At 39.8% G+C, this 20,483-nt stretch overlaps 4 protein-coding genes across 4 annotated transcripts; all 4 read right to left on the bottom strand.

Annotated features, from left to right (window-relative positions):
• Positions 1-4,603: 4,603 nt before the first annotated feature.
• LOC143906112 (uncharacterized) lies at positions 4,604-5,419 on the bottom strand. Its single transcript, XM_077421913.1, has one exon. The coding sequence runs from the start codon at positions 5,417-5,419 to the stop codon at positions 4,604-4,606; it is 816 nt and encodes a 271-aa protein (XP_077278039.1).
• Positions 5,420-6,414: 995 nt separating this feature from the next.
• LOC143906111 (uncharacterized) lies at positions 6,415-7,578 on the bottom strand. The gene has a single exon (XM_077421912.1). The coding sequence runs from the start codon at positions 7,576-7,578 to the stop codon at positions 6,415-6,417; it is 1,164 nt and encodes a 387-aa protein (XP_077278038.1).
• Positions 7,579-8,423: 845 nt separating this feature from the next.
• LOC143906191 (uncharacterized) lies at positions 8,424-10,017 on the bottom strand. The gene has a single exon (XM_077422073.1). It carries the CDS (start codon positions 9,701-9,703, stop codon positions 8,459-8,461), a length of 1,245 nt encoding a protein of 414 aa, XP_077278199.1. The 5' UTR covers positions 9,704-10,017; the 3' UTR covers positions 8,424-8,458.
• Positions 10,018-13,898: 3,881 nt separating this feature from the next.
• On the bottom strand, positions 13,899-18,676 carry LOC143906004 (uncharacterized). Its single transcript, XM_077421716.1, has 6 exons — positions 17,632-18,676; positions 16,912-17,268; positions 15,801-16,823; positions 15,659-15,735; positions 15,367-15,590; positions 13,899-15,291 (listed from the first exon to the last, which is right to left on the bottom strand). Exons 2-6 carry the CDS (start codon positions 17,150-17,152, stop codon positions 14,727-14,729), a joined length of 2,130 nt encoding a protein of 709 aa, XP_077277842.1. The 5' UTR covers positions 17,153-17,268; positions 17,632-18,676; the 3' UTR covers positions 13,899-14,726.
• Between the last annotated feature and the right edge of the window lie 1,807 nt (positions 18,677-20,483).

Here is a 20,483-nt window from a genome sequence, read left to right as displayed (position 1 = left end):
GGGCTTAAAAAAGGGAAGGGAAAAAGGGTTCCGAAGAAAAAAGGGGGACCCCCGTTTTTTTAGAACGCAGATGCCTGGGCCCCGTATCCACCCACACGATTACCCTGCAGCCAAAATATCTTTTTTGTGCAAAAGGGGTGTTTGCAATAAAGGGCCCCAGCTGGGGGGAATGGAGGAGCCTCAAAGGATTGGGGGAACCCCCCAAGTAAAAAGTCTAAATTTTTTACAAGGTAAAAGGGGGTTTGGGGAAATATGATCCAAGCCCCGCAAAGTCGGGGGACTATTTTAAAAAAAAGGGCGCGCAATGCAAAAATTTTTATCTTTTGGGATGGTTTTTCGAAATTTATTTTTAAAGAAAGTAAAAAATAAAAAATATAACCCACGTTCAAACCCAAAAAAAAAAGTGACAAAAAAGTGCCCCGGAAAGGGGTTTTTCTCGGGTGACTAACATTTGTAAAATGGTTATTTTTCCCTTAAGACAAAATCCATTCCCCCCCCCATAAATTTTAAAAACCCCAAAATATATTCTTTTTTTCAACCATTAACAAATCTTGTATCGGGTATATACACCCGCACAAAACATGGGTTTAACTTCACACGATATTGTAAGCTGTGTTGGGGGACGTGGGGAAAAAAACCCCCAAAATGAGTAAATCCCCCCAAATTTTTATATACTTTTGCGGGAAAAAATTTTTTTTAAAAATAAATTTTTTTTTTTTCTTTTAAAAACCCCCCTACACCCCCTCGTATTTGGGAAAAATTTTGGGTTTAAAAACGACCGCTTTAAAAATTTTTTGGTTTTTTGGGGAAAAAAAGCTGGACCTATTTCCCTCTGTTTGGGTTTTTCTTTTTGGAAATAACCGAGGCAATCGGAAAAATTCTGCCCCCCCAAAAAGGGGGTGCTTTTTCGAAAAAATTTTTGGGGATTCACACTCGGGCATCCCTCCCCCTCCGCAGCGTTTCGAAAATTTAACTCTTTTAAAAAACCCCGCGCAAAAAAAAAGGACGTTTGTGCGGCACAATTTTTCATAAAAACCCTTAAACCCCTACTCTTCCTGGGGATCTAAAAACCTTTTCGTTAAAATTGTTTTTTTCAAACTTGCCAAAAAAGTTAAAGGCGTAATGGGGAAAAAAAAAACAATTTTTTAAAAAAAATTTTACCAAAAAATTTTATTCCCAAAAAATGAAAAGCGTTAAATCTTGCTTTAATTTTTTATAAAAAATTTAATTTGATTGTGTAAACTGTTGGGGTTCTGAAAAATAATCACATGCTTACTGAGAAAAAATGTTTCAAAAGCAAACACGTTCTTTAAAAATTTTTCTTTTCTTTGTTACCGCCCCCTTTTCCCCCCTCAAACGGTTTGGGGAATTTTTGACGGTAACTCTTTGTAAAAAGAGCGGCCCCCACTCGCGCGTGATCTTTTAAAATTTTTAAAAAATGTGAAAAATTTAAAAAAAAACTTTATAAATTTTTGAAATTTTTTCCGTTCCATGAAAATCGGATTTTGGAAAAAACAATACGCCGTCCTTTTCGATATTGTGCGCGTTTTTCGAAAAAAACTTTTTTTTGTTTTTTTAAGGGTTTCCCTTTTTTGGGGGTTTTTTTTTAATTTTTTTTTTTTTTACGCCGGTGCACCCCCTTTTGGGGTTTTTCCAAAATTTTTTGGAAAAAAAAGGGGCCCTTTTTTTAAAATCCCCCTTGGAAAAGGGTTTTCCGGGAAAAAACCCCAAAAAATCTAAAAAGGGGGGGATGTTTTTGGGCCCCCAAAATTTTGGGTTTTAAAAAAAAAAAAAATTTAACCCCAAAAAAAATTTTCCTTTAAAATTTTTTTCCGGGAAAACGAAAAACCTTTTCCGTTTCAAAATTTTAAAATTTAAAGGGGGCCCCAAAAAATTTTTTTTTTAAAAATTTTAAATTTTTTTTTTCCCCCGAAAAAATTTTGGCAAGAGAAAAAAAAAGGATCTTTTTGTTTTTCCTTTCTTCTTTCCGGTTTTTTTTTTTTTTCCCCCCTTTTTTTTTGTTTGTTTTCTTTTTGTTTAAATTTTTTTCTTTTTTTAGGTTTTTCCCCTTTTCTTTTTTGGTTTTTTTTTGTTTTTTCCTTTTTTTCTTTTTAGGGGGCTTCTTTTTTTTTTTTTTCTTTCAAAATTTTTTAACCCCGTTTAAGTTTTTCAGAAAAATTGGGGGGTTCGTTTTCGAATGTTTTTTACCTTTTCCACTGCAAAAGGATTTTAAACAATTGGGATGGAAAAATTTTTTTTTAAAAAAACTCTTAAGAATTGCGCGTTGCAAAATGTATTAAAAATATTTAACTGGTAGTCGCGACACCAGAAAAATTATGATTTTTTGAAATAAACTATATATGTATATATAAACGTTTTATTTTCTTTTCCCACATACTTTGTAGTATAATATAGATGTTTTAGCTGTTCAAGAGCTGTTTTTAGTTGTTTAAAAGAAGTTTGATAACGGTTCAATAGTAGTTATACAGATCGCAATTATACAGATTGCTGTTATACAGATAACTGTTTTGTTTGATAGCTGTTTAAAAGCTGTTTTTAGTTGTTTAAAAGAAGTTTGATAGCGGTTCAATAGCAGTTATACAGATCGCTGTTATACAGATAACTGTTTTAGTTGTTTGATAGCTGTTTAAAAGCTGTTTTTAGTTGTTTAAAAGAAATTTGATAGCGGTTCATTAGCAGTTATACAGGTCGCAGTAATACAGATATCTGTTTTAGTTGTTTGATAGCTGTTCAAGAGCTGTTTGATAGCTGTTTTTAGCTGTTTGATAGCTGTTTTACAGATCAAATCACTGAAAGTCAATGGCGCGATATCGTTTTCAAGAATATGTTTTGCGGTGACATCATTGCACACGTGCAAAACTGCACATCGCAGATTTTTCGGAAGGCGCAATTGTATGGATGCTGAGATGAAATTAGATATGATAAAAAACGATGTGACAATTGTGAGATGTAGAAGGATGAATATGATTGTACGCTCAGTAGTCGAGGACTAAAAGTAAGAGTCGGTTGGCATACTTGATAGTGCGGTTTATACAACAATTGGTTCGCCATCTTAAGAGCTGTATATCAAAGCCCACCGATATGAGCGAGTACGCAAAACTTTGCAAACCAGTGTTCTATCCTGAAGGGAAACCGATCGTGAAAATCAACGATCCGTTCGTGAGGAATGGGGATCCGCGGACCGTCGATGTAACGAGATATCAGATCCGTCGGGAAATCGGAATCGCCGATCTCCGATCGCATCGGAAGTTTCTCGAATTTTATGAATGTCGTGAAATACTAATGTGGCGGGATTTTGATGATCATGAAATGTTTAAAAGAGACATTGTATGAAGTGAAGAGAGAGGCCGCATATATGTATATGCGTTTGTAGATTTTTTCCTGGAAACCATTCGTCGCGAAATCGGAATCGCCGATCGCCAATCGAACTGGATGTTTCCCTATTATCAAATATATTGGAAAAGAATAGAAGACGGTCGAGAAGACGGTAGAGAATATAACGTCTAATTGATTTAGACGCGTTAGTGCAACACCGCGGTTTCATCATTAAAGTAAAAAATGGATTTCGAAGAATTGCAGTTTGAAGGACATGATATGGAAGTTGAAGCAAACGATGAAGAAATGGAAGTGTCTGGAGAAATATTTTAAGTGTATATTATCTAAAATTAAGAAACCTATACTGCTAAGAGATTAACAATAAGTGTAACAATAAGTGTAACTGTTATGTGATCAGCATAGATATTATTCGTATCTACGCCGTATTTTCGTCTTGAGCCTTATTTAATGTGTGCTTAATAAATACAGAAAACAGTTGAAAAGATCGTTTTAATAAAAAATGTAAACGTTAAACATTAAAGCAGAAAATAACAATTAAGAAAAGAACGCAAATACGCATACATACATGGATCGGTTGCGCATAGTAAGTGACTTCGCTTAAGGGCTGTTGTTGATTATTTCGCTTAGGGGCTGTTGCCCTGAATAGTGAGAGCGGTAAGCGACGACGCCTAGTGGACTATCGCCCTGAGTCGCTACCTGATTGTTGGATGCGACAGCGCCTAGAGGTGTAGACCTTGGGTCGCCTTGGCTTGACACACACTTTATTTTATGTTCACAATTATGTCCTTTGTAAAGAATTTAAATGTTCGTCTCGAAGGAAAGGCAAAGTCTCGAGCGATTCTTCGTGGCCACGTAACCGACATGTATACATCGAATAAGTAACGAAGAATAATAGAAAATCGGCCGTGACAACGAAGGATCGAAAACGCCGGAGCCACATCTAGCGAGCATTGAAACTCGTCCCTAAGATACCGAATTATTTATTTGTACATATAATTAATTGATGCACCTATAGGTGAATGTGTGTGTATGTGTCTGAGCCATCCGACAATCTCTTTTATTCGCTTTAGTTATGTCGTGCACGACGCGTGTGTTTACTACATAACATACTCCCCCCGTTGAGAGGGCAACGATCAACAATAACATCCAAAGACTAATCTGTAATATATGATACTAATACGCATTACAATGAATAGATACGTTATCGTCTTCAGAACAAATCTTGTGACATGTGTAGATATTACGCTTATTGTTCGACCGGAATTGGGCACAGATACTTAGCAGCTCTTTTCAATTCTCCGCCAGCCGTTTTGATGGTGACAGTTCGAGCTATTCCGTCCTCACCCGGATGGAGTTTCGTGATTCTGCCTAATAACCACTGCGTGCATGGTAGATTCCTGTCCTTGATGAGCACGATAGTCCCGATGTTTAACTTCGGCCCATCTTTGATCCATTTACTGCGTGTTTGAAGTTCATTTAGATATTCGAGGTACCAACGTGCCCAAAAATCTTGTCGTACTTTCGATATATGTTGCCAGGTAGACAACCGGTTAACTGGAACACATAATAAATCTCCCTCCGGGAGGGTCGTTAATGGCTTGCCAATTAAATAATGAGCGGGTGTTAACACCATCATGTCATTCGGATCAGATGATAAGGAAGTGATCGGCCTGGAGTTTAGAATACCCTCAACTTCGATAACAAACGTGTTCAATTCCTCGAAAGTGAATAAAGAATCTCCTACTACGCGTTTGAAATGATGTTTGAAAAGCTTCACCGTTGACTCCCACAATCCACCGAAGTGTGGAGCTATCGGAGGTATGAAGTGCCAAACGATGCGGTGTTCGCTAGCAAATTTGTTAATGTGGTCCTTGTGCTCTTCGGAATTGAACAACGCGTACATTTTTTTCAGTTGATTATTCGCACCTATGAAATTGGTTCCATTGTCCGAGTAAATGTGTTCTGGCAGCCCCCTTCTAGCAACGAAACGTCGAAGTGATGCGAGAAAACCGTAGGACGTCAGATCACTAACAACCTCGAGGTGGATTGCCTTAATCGACATGCATACAAATACGCAAATGTATACCTTAACACGTGTACGATTGCGGTATCTCTTTTCTTTGATATAAAATGGACCGCAAAAATCAATACCGGTATTAGTGAAAGGGGGTGCTTCGCGTACACGGGCCGGTGGGAGATTTCCCATTTTATATTCGATTGGATTAGCGTCGAACCGGAAACAGCGCATACAACCACGCACGACCTTCCGAACTTGATTACGGCCGTCTAACAACCAGAATCTTTGTCTCAGGAGATACAATGTGGTTTGGATGCCCGCATGGTGATGTGTTTCGTGAATTTTGCGTATAATAAGATCCGTTACATAGTGCCGGCTTGGCAATAGAATCGGATGTTTTTGTGAGAATGGCAGATTTGTCTTCTGGAGACGCCCTCCAACTCGAATTAAGTCGTTCTCATCCACAAACGGGTTTAAATTAACTATTTTACTCTTGTTTATCGAATCCTTGTTTTTAAGCCTTTTGATTTCAGTGGAAAAACAAGCGGCGTGAAGAATCCTTAGTATTCGTATTTCTGCTTCGTTAATTTCTTTTGCACATATTGCTTCAATGTGTTTGTTAGTAAGTCGAAAACGAAGACAATACGCGATGACTCGAAGTAGCTTAGAGTATGAAGAGTACCTCTCGAAAATATTGAAGTCGTTAGATATTAATGACAAACAAGTGTTCCTTTTTAACTCGGGTATTTCAATTGCTTGCATGATCTCATTAGGCCATGCACATTCATCCTCTAAAAGCCACAAAGGTCCCTCAAACCACGTCTGATTTTGTAAAAATATGAGAGGTAGTTGACCTCTTGACACCGCATCAGCAGGGTTATCCCCCGATTTAACATGACGCCATTCGATATAATGAGTGAGCTCGTGAATTTCTACGATTCGATTCGCGATATAAGTCTTGAGTAGGTGAGATGGTGTGTTTAACCAATGTAGTACAATTGTCGAATCGCACCAGAAAATAATTATATTGAACGCGATATTTAGAGCATCATACGTTTCGCGATACAACTGAGCCAGCAATAACGCGCCGCATAGTTCAAGTCGCGTATAGTAACAGTCTTCAACGGTGCGACTCGTGACTTGGCGCATAGTAATCTAGTTACGGTGCCTTTATGTTTTCCGACCGAACGTATGTACAAACATGCACCGTAACCGAGGTTGCTCGCATCGCAGAACCCGTGAAGTTGAACGTCACCATAATCTTCTACTAACAATTTGCGATTGAAAGAAACCCGATCCATCAATTGCCATTGTCGAACAAATTCCAACCATTCGGTGTATATGCTCTGTGGAACGGATTCGTCCCAATGTAGCCCGCACCGCCACACATCTTGCATTAATTTTTTAGCATGAAGAACAATAGGACCCAATAAACCCATTGGATCAAAAATTTTCGCAATTTCTGACAGTACGTTCCGTTTTGTTAATCTATCCGTGATCTTGATCGGATAAGCCGAATAATATATTTTATTGTCCTGCGTGTTCCATGATACACCTAATGTTTTTAGGGAACGATCCGTGTTAAGTACAAAATTTGCGTGTAAGGCGTTGGAAGCTAAGTCGCTAATAATACGCTCATCGTTAGAAGCCCATTGCCTAATGGAAAAACCACCGCGAGCAAGTAGCGTGATTACCTCGTCTCTAATCGCCTGAGCTTTGTCAACGGTTCCGGCGCCTGATAACAAGTCATCCACGTATAAATGTGACTTGAGAATTTTAGCTGCTCTAGGGTATGTGTGACATTCGTCGTCAGCGAGCTTCTGAATGGTTCGTATAGCAAGAAACGGCGATGAAGAAACTCCGAATGTAAGTGTATTAAGCTGGAATGTTTCCAAATTACCGCCCCTACGCCACAGAATACGCTGATATCGACGATCGTCTTCGTGTACGAGTACTTGACGATACATTTTCTCGATATCTGCGGTAATAACATAATTATAAGTCCGGAACCGAATCAAGTGCGAGAAAAGTTTATCTTGGATAGTGGGACCTACCATTAACGTATCATTTAAGGAAATACCGTTACTCGTCTTAGCCGATGCATCAAACACTACTCGTACCTTGGTGGTGTGGCTCGAGTCTTTAATCACCGCATGATGAGGCATATAATATCCATCCTCACAGGGAGCCTCTACCAGAGACATATGCTTTAAATTTAAATATTCTTCTAACACCCTAGTATATTCGATCTTTAGTGTCGCGTTTGCATCAAGTTTACGTTCTAATGCCGATAAACGTTTAAGCGCAATAGTCCGCGATTCGCCAAGACGTTTATTTATTTTGCGAAACGGCAAACGAACTATGAAACGCCCATCATGACTCCGAGTGACGGTATTCGTAAAGTATGCTTCGCATGTAATTTCCTCCTCCGATTTCGGTTTGTCTCTCGTAATTTCTTTGATCAGCCAGAATTTCGCTATTTGATTTTCTAACGAAATAGCATTTCGACGCACACGATGGAGATTGTAAGGACGTGCTACCGGCTACCCAACCCAGACGCGTCTTTTGTAAATATAGATCACAACCTTCATGGGATAAATTAATCTGACCAACTGAGAACAACGACAATGTAGCCCCTGAACCGATTAATAAGTCGACCGGACGTGGAAGATGGAATTCTGGATCCGCCAAATTAATGTTCGAAGGTATTCCGATCGAATTTCGCGGGAAGATCTCCGACGGAATCAAATCCGTAATAGCTGGAATCGTTAAGCATGTAAGATCCTTGCAAAAACTATCGCGTATAGACTGTATGGTGATTTGCACTATGCCTCTAGATACGGTACTCATAGAGTTAATCGCGCCAACCGGTAACGAATGTGCCATTACATGAAGATCTAATTGTTTCACGATGGACTCGGAAATGAAGTTTGCGGTAGCGCATGTATCCAACAAAGCACGACATTTAATAAGCTTTCGTTTGCGATCATGAATGTATACTAATGCACTCGTTAGTAATTGGGGACCAGATACTTGTGATATTGACGTGAGGCTCGTGGCTCTGTCGGGAACCGAATCGGCTAGTCATTCAGTTTGTGTATTCTCAGATTTCGTAGTATTTGATTTGTTTGTAGCCGCGTATTTATCGAGGTGTAAAAGTGTATTGTGTCGCTTTTGGCAAATTGTACAATTAGAGAATTTACAAGGGGTATCTCGATGGGATCTTAAACAATTGTAACAAATCTTAGCATTTTTAACCGTCTCAATACGTTTATGTACTGGCAATTGTTTAAATTTGTCGCATAAATAAAGTGGATGATGTTTAACCTTGCATGCTATGCAATTACGCGTGTTTGACGAATTTAATACGAAGGCTTTATTTGAGAAGTTGCTGCGTTTCTTCTTAACCGGAATTTCATCTTTACCTTTCTCTTGTTCCGATATTTTTGACCTTTCACGTTTAGAAGCACAAACTGCGGTTTTATATAAAAATTCATACAATAGATCCAGTTTCGGAAATTCGTCTCTCTCAAGAGTCGCTTCCCATTTTTCCAACGTATTCTTCGGCAATTTACTTTCCAGAAGATGTACAATTATTTCCGGGCTGAGCGAAACTCCTAAAGCATTTAACGACGCGACGTGTTGTTGAGCGTCATCCGCGAGCTTAGATAAACCACTAGTAGTTTCCTGATCTATCGCGGGCAAATTAATAATCAATGAAAGATGACGTGAGATTAAAATCCGCTTAACCTCGTAAGAGCGTTCTAGTAATTCCCATGCCTTAGCATAATTCATCCCGTCGATCGCGAAAATCTTAATTTTGTTAGCGGCTTCAGCGATTAATGCCGATTTTAGGTAATGTAATTTATCTACATCCGATAAATCCGCTTGCGAGCCGATCATATTTTGAAATGCGTTCTTGAACAATAACCAATTCTCATATTTACCGTCAAATGTCGGTAAAGGAGCCTCGGGTAATTTGAACCGCCGTTTCTTGACAGAAGTTACGGATACTGCATTTTTGCTTCGAATTTCCTCGTTTGTTGTACCTGCGCTCGCCTCTGATATACTCGCTGTATTCAAAATATCCTCAATCTTACCAGCGAGGGAGTAGAACCGATCTTGAATGTTAGTGAACTCCTCTAGATGTCCATCACTCGGATCTAAGACTACAAGTTTATCATTAAAATACAAGACCGTTAAACGGTTAATTCGCAATCTTAAATTGGCGTTGTTAAAACTACCTTTGTCGAGGATGTTCGCCAGATTGGTTATCTGAGACTTTAAGGTAGTACGTTTTTGCGTAAGATGTTTAATTCTATCGGACATGATTATAACATTCGCGAGAAATAGTTTCGATACAAATGAACAAACTTACGTTTAAATAGCCGTCAAGTGTAGTTAAAACTTAAATTCTGTATGTGAGTTGTTTACCTCACAGGAGGCACCAAAATGTTATGTGATCAGCATAGATTATTATTCGTATCTACGCCGTATTTTCGTCTTGAGCCTTATTTAATGTGTGCTTAATAAATACAGAAAACAGTTGAAAAGATCGTTTTAATAAAGAATGTAAACGTTAAACATTAAAGCAGAAAATAACAATTAAGAAGAGAACGCAAATACGCATACATACATGGATCGGTTGCAAATAGTATGTGACTTCGTTTAAGGGCTGTTGTTGATTATTTCGCTTAGGGGCTGTTGCCCTGAGTAGTGAGAGCGGTAAGCGACGACGCCTAGGGGACTATCGCCCTGAGTCGCTATCTGATTATTCGGATGCGACAGCGCCTAGAGGTGTAGACCTTGGGTCGCCTTGGCTTGACACACACTTTATTTTATGTTCACAATTATGTTCTTTGTAAAGAATTTAAATGTTCGTCTCGAAGGAAAAGCAAAGTCTCGAGCGATTCTTCGTGGCCACGTAACCGACATGTATACATCGAAGTAACGAGGAATAATCGAAAATCGGCCGTGACAACGAAGGATCGAAAACGCCGGAGCCACATCTAGCGCGCATTGAAACTCGTCCCTAAGATACCGAATTATTTATTTGTACATATAATTAATTGATGCACCTATAGGTGAATGTGTGTGTATGTGTCTGAGCCATCCGAAAATCTCTCTTATTCGCTTTAGTTATGTCGTGCACGACGCGTGTGTTTACTACATAACAGTAACAATAAGTGTAACAATAAAAAGACAATCAATGTTGTGTCACACACAGTGCGGAAGGTGACTCAAGAGCCGGGGGTTTTAGGTTGAAATCAAGCGGTGGTAAGCAATTTTTCTATTTGTAGTTTTTGTATAATTTCTGAACGAGAACGCGAACGGGGGAGAGAGAGACCGCGCGAATGAGAAAACGCGCGCGAACGGGGGCCGGGAGCGAGCGAGAACGTGCGAGGGAGAGATAACGCGAACGGGAGCGAGAAGACCGCGCGAACGAGAAGACGCGCGCGAACGGGGGCCGGGAGCGAGCGCGCGAGGGAGAGATAACGCGAACGGGAGCGAGAGAGACCGCGCGAACGAGAAGACGCGCGCGACCGGGGGACGGGGGAAACATCTACGATGGAGAGATAACGCGAGCGGGAACGGGCCGTGTGACGTCACGCGGACTCCGCGGCGCGGCAAAACGCGGACCCCCTCGCCCCGCTTCGCGGCGAAAACGCGGTCGCCCCGCGGCGCCGGAAAACGCGGACCCCTTGCCTCGCGGCGCCGGAAAACGCGGACCCTCTCGCCCCGCGGCGCCGGAAAACACGGCGCCCGAAAAACGCGGTTCCCCCCTCCCTTTTCCTCCCGCGGCGCACATAAAACGCGGTTCCCCCCCTCCCGCCCACGGTTCCCCCCCCCACCTGCCCGCCGGCGGTTCCCCTCTCCCCCCTCTGCCGCCCGCCCAAGGTTCCCCCCCCGCGGTTCCCCCCTCCGCCCCTCACCCTCCCTCAGATCCCCGGATCATATCTCTCTTAGCTTATCTATTTTTTTGTTACCGATTTTTTTGGAAACCGGTTACGAAATTTTTCAAATTTTTCGGGGATTAATTGACCAAATCTTAAAGAATTATATATGAAATAGGAGTTGTGTCAAAATTTTTTTAATTTTTGGATGATAAGTTTAATTTTTTATTAATGGATAATTTTTCATTAACAATTGATTTTCTTGAAACCGGTGCTAAAATTTTTCTAATTTTTTGATGATTTCGAAAAGAAAAAATAAAATGGAAGAAAATGAAAGAGTTAATAATGGTGGGTCAACGGAGTGTTGTGCCCTTTTTTGGGACACTTGGATTCGATCTTTCCAAGGAGGAGGCGGGAGGCAATTGACTAACACTTTTGGATGCAATAAACACGACTTTTACTAATTACTTCGCCTCTACAACTTATTTCGTACAAGATCCGTTCGTCGCTGCCCGACTCCGATTGCCTTCTCGTATCCTGTTTTCGCTTCCTTTTGTATTTTTGTCCTGTCCTTCGATATCGTTGAATTGCTCGATCGTATGTGGGCCGATCGCGCAACTCATCTTTTGCTGATTCGGCGTTGCGTAATTCTTTTGGGCAGTTGCGGTCGCGTTCCCTATTGTTTTTTGCGGTCTTTATTCTTAATACTATTGATTGTTATATTAATTGGGGCCGCAACATCCCTCCCCCTTTGAGAGAAGGAAATTACGGTCTGTAGTTTTTGTTACAATTTTTCGCTGCTTATCCTATTTCTATTTCTGTTAGGGTGGTTTATTTTCTTTATTTGTTTCTGAGGTTACATTCTTTTTATTTTCTAGTATAGTATCGCTGAGTCGCCCTGTACGTGTGGTCGGGCGCTTGCTCGTTTCTTATGTCTTTTTATTACATAGATGATTATTCCTACTATGCTTAATATAATTAATATTAACGTAAGTGTCGATCCTACGGGATATATGACATAGGGATTTTTTATTAGGGTGTCTTGGGATTTTTCCAACTCTTTATTTATGTCGCTTACGTCTAGGCTTAATTCCATTAATTCGTTCGGATTCCTAACTACAGGTTCTAATTTAATTTCTTTTTTCGCTTGTTTGTTAGTATTTTTATTTTCGTTTGTTAGTGTTATGTTAAAATCTGCTAAGTGTATTTCTATTTGTTTCATAGTTGTTTGTCTTTTTGTTTTTATAATAATGTCGGGTGTGGTTAGTTTACAGTTTTCGTTTATACTTAGTTTTCCTGTTCGTTCGATTTCTACTTTTTGTTCCGCCTGATCGTTACATTGAATCGTTAGCTTTTGCTTTTTCGGCGTTGAGAATAGCCACGTTTGTGGTTCGCTTAATGTTATCCATAGGGTTACGTTTGACATTATTTGACGTTTCTCGCAGGTGTTTACATATCCTGGCGTTTTTACATAAACTTGCACCTCGCATGGTGCGTCGGCTTTTATGAAGTATACCGGGTAGTTTCGGTTACATACATATTTTATTCCGTTTCGTTTACAACCATTTAAATCGCGTTCCTCTAGCGTTATATAATTATGATTCTCTTTATCTATTGCTAATATGTTGTGAGTAATTCTTAGAAATGTAAAAATTTTCGCGTGGTTGTAGACAGGTAATGCTGTCGTTCTTATTATTTCATACACGGGGTACGCTACCACGGGAAATTTGATTATCATATAAATGGTCGGGTTATCGTAATACGCATTAATTTCTACGTAGCTTTGTATATTGTTCCAATTTTCTAGTCTAACTTTAAATGGGAAATGAGATCCTCGCGTCAATTGTGACGTTGCCTTTTTTAATTCTGTTATTATTTTTTCTATCGGTAATAAACGAGTGAGTATGACTCCTTCTCGCGAGTATGTGAGGTAGTCTATCGTGTCTTTCACGTCTTCTATTAGGTCCTCTGTAATTGTGGTTAGTATTAATAACTGTTCGTCTATTTCTTCTCTTCTGGCGTAGAATGCTGTGTCCAGCTGTATCCGTGACGTTCGTTAACAGTCGCTCGTTATGATCTAACGATTTTTCTAAGGCCTCCATGTGGCCTATTGTGGCATTTATCACCTTTAATTGACTTTTTGCGGTGTGCCGTAGAGTCTGTTGCTGATTTTGTATTAGTTCATGCTACTCCTGTATGTTTTTTGCGTCGTCGGCATCCATAGTGCCGAACAGCGTTTTGCTGATCGTGCCGATCGCATCTATTAAACCACGTTTATTATCATTTGTTTTATATATTGTCTGTAATCGCGTTAATAATTGCGTTAGTTTTTTGTTATCTTTCTCTATCGTATGGAGAATGTTTTTGCACGTCTGTTGCGTGTCCTTTGCGACTATCGTTTTGCATAACTCTTCGGTTTGCTGTAGAAATTCCTGAAGTTGGTGATATCTCTGGTTTCCTAAGGCTGCTATGTCGATTTTAATCGCTAGTTTTCATGTAGCTTCTACCTGTTGCAATTGTCCGGTTCTTTCAAAGTATATTTCCGGCTCGCTGCTGAATTGTCGTATCTCGTACGATGGTGCTGTCTCGGGTTTCGCTTTTTTCGCGAACTGCTGGACGACGATCAGCGTCCTATTGGTTAAGGTAGTCGTCTCGTCAGGGCATGTATTAGAAAAAGTTTTCGATTTCGGTTTTTATATCAAATTATATGATCAGCTTTGCAGTCGATTTTTTCTGTGGCTCCTTACCGACTATTTACTCTAGAAAATCGATCTCGAAAATCACAAATTTTGCATTACTTAATACAGAAAAGAAGGCTCTATCACGGTTTCAATCACATATTTTCGTATTTTTCGATTAGATGAAGTGAGAAAAAAACATTGCTTTTTGTACATTAGATTTCGAAGAATCCGATGCAACCATAAAATATATAGGTTACCGGAGATTTCGCTGCTAATTTTTTAGTTTATTGTAGTGAAAATGCGGTAATCGAGCAGACATTTTTTGGTCGAGGTGAGGTTGGGAAGACTTGGCAACGCCGCTGGCTAATCACTGTAGTTGCAGGTTATGGGGCTCGTCTTTCTTAGCCGAATTGGATAGTGATTGACACCCCTGTCATGCGTTTTGATACCCTTTCTCAGTAATTGTCAAAATTCAATCAAAAAGGAGGAAATGTTTTATTTTGCCTTGCTTGTATTTTAGAATTGGTACTCGTAGAAATAATGGTACACGCATTGTTACAAAATTCGTTGAAATAAATTTATAAATAAATTACACACATTCTTTTCATATTTTTATTATTATCGATATATTAATAAATAACGGACCATTCACGGGTTAATTGAAAGTCAGCTAAATAATCAATTATTTCAATTTACGTTTATTTAAAACATTATTATCATCTACAAAAAGGAACGGATGAGCATTATAAATGCATAAATCGGCATATCCGCCCAGATTTACGTAACATTTTGACATTTCAGCTCTTCCACGACTGCTTTTATTATTCTCTCGGCCTTCGTAACACGCGGTCGGCCTCCAATATCTTCTGCGAGAAGCATCTTTACCGCATGTTCGTTTCCATCGCTATACGTTTTCTGAAGTACGTCCAGTGAAAGACCAGCTTTCGCCATCTTCGCAATCATTCCTGCGGATACTCCTGGCTTCAGGCTTTGCAAAGCGGCTTTGTTTGTCTGTTCAACAACCATTTTTTCTTGCTCTTTCACAATATTTTCCGTGGTTTTGGCCGCGACTTTGATTGCTTCGTCGTCAATACCAATGGTATTTATTAGCTGCCTCAAGATTCGAATATCATTTTGGGCGTCGTGTGCTCCTTCGATTGCACTCGGCCCCAAAAAGTCCTGAGCAAGAACAGTCTGACTGAACTTTTTCTTCTCTTTTCTCCGCTCGACGAGGAGAGTTCGAAACATCGGCAGCGTATCCGCGAATCCTCTGACCACAGACATGAAATCGGTGAGTAATCCGAACTTACGCATAGTGCGCAGAATCATGGGTGCATCGAATCTGCAAATTATAGATAACTCAGGTAAATAAAAATGTAAACAGCGGACCTTCTGAATTGTCCATAGGGAGTCTCACCGGAATCCATTATGGGCTACCAAGATGATATTATCTCCGACATTTCTCAGGAATCCGATGAAATTGGTCAGGCCTACGCGCGGTGGGACGGTATCTAGCTGTTTGTCGTTCAAGTACATTTCACCGGCGCGTACTTGAAGGCCAGTCGTTGCAGCAGCACCAGGCGTCATGCTTTTCGGAACCATATATGCGTTGAAGGTTTCGGTTTCCGTAGCTGCAGAGATCTGAAAGAAGTACACATGCAGCGTGGCGAAAATGATGTAATCTATCAAATAATTCAGATAAAACTTACTTGGCATATTTCAGCCGAATGAGAGAGACCACTCGTTTCCAAGTCGAATATTACGATTTTGCTCTCAGCCCAGTCACCTTTGTTATTGAAGAAAGTACAATTTTTATATGTAGACATTACAGAAACATTGTTCAAAATTTACTTGTAACTTCTTGATCTGGCTTATCCCATAGCAGCTCCGACACTCCTTCCAATCCGGAGTTCGATTCGTACGTGAGTCCTTCTCGTCTTTGGGCAGAAGCGTTTTTGGCGGATCTCTTTTTGGCGAGAAAAAGTCTTCTTCGTTTATGAGAAATCGCCTTTGATTTCTTCGCTTTTTCGGATCGCGCTTTATCCTTTTTCGCTCGAAACTTCGTTGTTTCCTTACCCGGAGAAAGGTCTAGATTTTTACATACTTGAGAAATGTATTGCGTACCAAGATTTTTTTGGCACACCGCTGCTGCTACTCTGAAGGCCATCGACTCGGAGGCGCCGTAAAATTGACTCTTGGGATGCTTGCTGCAGACGATACGGTTGAAGCTCTCATTCGCTTGGGAAGAACCACAAGGAGCAAGCTTACTAGCGTTATTGGCGTACTTCATGAATATGTTCGTCAGATTTGCCCGCAGCTCCGAATCCGTCAGCGGCTTTCCATCTGGAAGATCCTCATGTACATAGTTTTCGTCCGTATGCGATCGGCACCAGTTTCCGCACTTATCGTGCTTTCCATACGCATGATCTACCACATTTTGCAGTGCTGTCTTTGTTGCGGATTCATTGCCTTTATTTTGATGAATCGCCCGAGAAAACGCCCGTCCGAAATAATCTATAAGAGCTTTCGGCAGATTTAAAGCGTACAGTGCACTTGTGAGGCCTTTTTTGGCGTGGTTCAGATCGGACCATTTTTCAACTCTGTGAGAGGACTCTCGGCGTACTGCAGCGATCGACGAAGCATCGTCATCTGCGATTAGTACTGCGATTGCGACATTTGCTTCCGTTAAAAGATCATTTTTAGCGATTAGTTCGACGGCCATGTCCGGCTCCATAGCTTTCGCACTTCGATCAAAATTTAATCGGCAATCGTGGTCCGATGGTTTGTGACCCTTCTCGCACATTGCGCATTTTTTTGTGCGTGTAGCGTACGCCAGAACGAGTCCACTGTAATATCCTATCAGGGATCCATGACCTGGAGAGGACACAAGAGATAATCGTTCTCATCTAAATATATAATTTGATATCGTAATAAAAAATCATTGTGTAGTATAGCATCTTACCCGTGAGACTATTATAACAGTGGCCTGTGCCACGCTTTTGCCACCCTGCGTCGTAACTTGCTTTCAGAGAAACCATTCCACTCCAGTCGGTTGGCCAATCTCGCATTTCTTCGGTGTCGTTATGACTGAGCCCATCGAATCTACATGAATTATTGACTTCTTCAGACGAAGGTTCAAAAAAGAAACACAATCCACTGTCACGGTCGATTGTGATAAATACATGTGTATATAAACAAAACATTGATACTGATATTTCTATAAACAACGCTGATGCGATTCCATATCGTCTGGCTGCATCATTGTAACGCAATAGTTCTTCTATCTCTGCGTTATGTGTAAAATTCCTTTGCGGGCATCCTGCAGATTAATAAAATATATTTTATTCTTTAACTTCTCCAATAAAAATTAGCATGTTAAACTTTTCGAAGCTTTCACATTAAAGCATAATTAATATTAGCAACACACTACGAAATCGTCAGAAAAATTCAGCTTTGAGGGAAGGTTCTCTCTGCATCATAGACGAAAGGACTGTCACCTAAAGAGCACGATGCAAACATGCATACTGAATAGAAGGATGCAAAATTAAACCAGAATGCTATAAAATGGCAATAAAAAAGGCATAAATCAGTGTGGAGGATTAAATATAATTGGATGTTAGAATGCAAAAAGAAAAACTCGGACTCAGTTTAATACAGTTTAATACGATACATATGAACGCACTTCGAACCAGCTGATTGATCGACGTTAGAACTGTCCACCGTAGAGAAATTACTCCTTTCAGATGCTATCGTTAATTGTCGTTCCAACTGAATACTCTTCTGGCAACTTTCTTTCGCTAGTCGCTCAATTGCCAGACCCGCATCTCGTTCGTGTCTTTTCAGTAAACTTTTAGAGACCGGGTGAATGTCAAGAGCAGACAGGAAAGTATTTATTTGTGCTTCACCAATGCCACTGTCAATCATTCCTAACCAATAAATAATGTAATATAGATTAGAGAGATACATTGTGTTAAAGAAATCGAATTATTTTAAAATGTATTCTCAGTGTGTCTTACCGATGCCGAGCTTGAAATTTACGTCGAAGCGATTCCGAAGAGTATCGCTGTACTTGCTTCTTCCCGTAGCTACTTTCTTCAGCTCGTTACAATGCGTACACCGAACGTCGAGCTCACTTGCAAGACCCTTGAATACTTCGGATTCAGTATTACGCAGGGATAGTGGCTCATTGCACTGGTTGCACCACAATGTATCCGCGAGGCACCCTAACTCGACTATTCGACGTCCTGCGTGGACGTATTCAACCGTCGTTGGCTCGTTTGGTTTTTTCTTCTTAGCGATCAAAACGTTTTCACGCCATTGTTTTCGTTTACGCGAAATAAATCTGCCGGCGAAAATACCATGTTCGGCACGAATGTCGTGCCTTTCCATAGCGAAAATTCTTAAAATAACATTGGCTATTTAAATCAAGGTTAGGAATTTGCCGGTTGTTGACAAACTACAATTGACGTAAAATGCGACGTTGCCAAGTATTTTTCTCACTTGTAACCTTTCTCGACGACTCGCATGATCAGCTGATCAAAACGAAGTCAAATGAGAAAAATCACAGAATTTGGAAAAAGTAACATACTTTGTCACGTATGAAATTTTACACCATAATTCATAAAATTATTTTTCCCTTAGCAAAAATTGCCTGAAATATATTTCTGAACGTGAAAACCTACAAACAGTCACATGACTAGCACGTAGCGAGACGCCTACCTTAAGGGCGGCGCGAGCAGGTGCCGTCAGTGCGCCTACTGATAGTGCGTGTGCGGGGCCCTCCTCGTCTCGCTCGCCCCCTCCCTCCTACGTGGAGGCGGCCTTAACACCTCCGGGCACCTAGGTGCTTATCCACCCTGTTTAGAAACTGAGTATCAAACTTTTTATTTGAAGGGAAGGAAAGAACGATGCCTTTATTGTTTATGAAATAAATCAATTATAATTTTAAGTAGAGTGGAATCAATATATTACATTCGGTTGCGCAGGAATGCAGCAATTAATGTTTATCTCAGTTAGACAATGTCAAAGTAATTTAAACAAAATCAAATTAATGCACAATATAATAAACAGTCATAAACATATGCAAGAACGTAAATCGTACAAGAATAATGCAGTAAAGGATTATATTGAATTGTTGTCATTGATGATTGAAGTTTTCTTGTTATTTTTTATCAGATATTTTATCTTTCATTTATCAATCAAACTACTAAGTTCAAGTAATGTTTCAGCAGAGAACGTCGATTAAGAATATAATTTCTGAAATGAAAGATTATGTTATAATAGTGTATTGTACTTCAATCATTATTGACCTGGATAAACTTATAAGTTAAATATAAACTGATATCGCAAATTATTACCAAATATATACAGAAAAACACGCAAGAAATAGAATAATAATAATTACGGTTAATAAAAATAAAGGAATATAGTTTTTCAAACAGAGAATTTCGAAAGTATTTACTATTTGGATCACCCGATAATAATATCTATGTTGACTTTAGTCACTCTTAGTACACGCTATGTATTATGCTTAGGATACGCAATGTCGTACTACTTTAACACGGTATATCACGCTCAAATCACGCGACGTTTCACGCCTCAGATATTCCGTTGTCACGCGCCGAACACGCTATGCGTTATACTGATTGAAGCACGAATAGCCTTATACTATTTGTCTTCTGGAAAGTCCACGAAGGAACTGAGCTCTCGAGAAAAGGCCTTTCGATCGTATTACTTTATGCGCGCCACGAAATGCAATAGTGAAAATCTCACGATGTTCTCAGTAACCAATATCCGATGATTAGGTTTTTGTATAGCCTGAATTTAATGTCAACCCAAGAACGGTTTTACCAAATAAAATGATAAGGTTACTTTGCAATTAGCAAAAATTAGGCTTGTTCCAGAATAGAATAACTGGAATTATCTCATCAGAAGTATACTTATCAAGTATAAAGACGACGTAAGGGATCCTCGTCCTTCCAGAAATATATCTCGGGATTAATGGCCGCCCTCGTCTTTACTATCGGAATTTCCTCGTTTCTTTTTCAGAAGTCAGAAAGCCCAGAGACAAGGTTTCGTCTTTTCCAAATAGCGATTTAGCTGTATATAACAGCTCTGCTTCCTCAGAAGCCGGGATATTAAGGATTTTACTATTATAGAAAGTAGCGTATCTACGCAATATCAAAGCAAATAACTAAGATGCTCACTCGTTGAGCGTCCGAAAAGAAGTGTCGACGAGATCACAGTATAAGGATATACAGTAGGGACAAAGCATGTCGGCACCTTTGATCTTTTTCAGCTGACTTTTCACGGTCCGCCATGTTCTTGGGCTGCTAGTACCGTATCAATAGTATTAGGAACCCCTGTCATTAGTGAATCTTTTTAACTTTTACAAATTATAATAAAATAAATGGATATATAAAGGAGAGGTAAATAAATTATATCTTATAATAACTAATTACAGTGTGTCAAATAACTATTATTATTATATATGTCGATTAGCGCTTTGGGATACGGATAGCGGGCGTGAATTTA

This window comes from Temnothorax americanus, unplaced genomic scaffold (genome assembly GCF_048541705.1).
Source record: "Temnothorax americanus isolate GAGA-0224 unplaced genomic scaffold, ASM4854170v1 Scaffold7, whole genome shotgun sequence".
In the NCBI taxonomy this organism is placed as follows: Eukaryota; Metazoa; Arthropoda; class Insecta; order Hymenoptera; family Formicidae; genus Temnothorax; species Temnothorax americanus.
This window is presented reverse-complemented; position numbering and strand designations above follow the sequence as displayed.

Coding starts and splice junctions, on each gene's coding strand:
- LOC143906112 (XM_077421913.1), bottom strand. CDS start 5,419: ATGTCGATTAAGGCAATCCACCTCGAGGTTGTTAGTGATCTGACGTCC.
- LOC143906111 (XM_077421912.1), bottom strand. CDS start 7,578: ATGTCTCTGGTAGAGGCTCCCTGTGAGGATGGATATTATATGCCTCAT.
- LOC143906191 (XM_077422073.1), bottom strand. CDS start 9,703: ATGTCCGATAGAATTAAACATCTTACGCAAAAACGTACTACCTTAAAG.
- LOC143906004 (XM_077421716.1), bottom strand. CDS start 17,152: ATGTTTTGTTTATATACACATGTATTTATCACAATCGACCGTGACAGT. Junction 16,824..16,911: donor CTGTTATAATAGTCTCACGG/GTAAGATGCTAT, acceptor TGTCCTCTCCAG/GTCATGGATCCCTGATAGGA. Junction 15,736..15,800: donor GCCAGATCAAGAAGTTACAA/GTAAATTTTGAA, acceptor TCAATAACAAAG/GTGACTGGGCTGAGAGCAAA.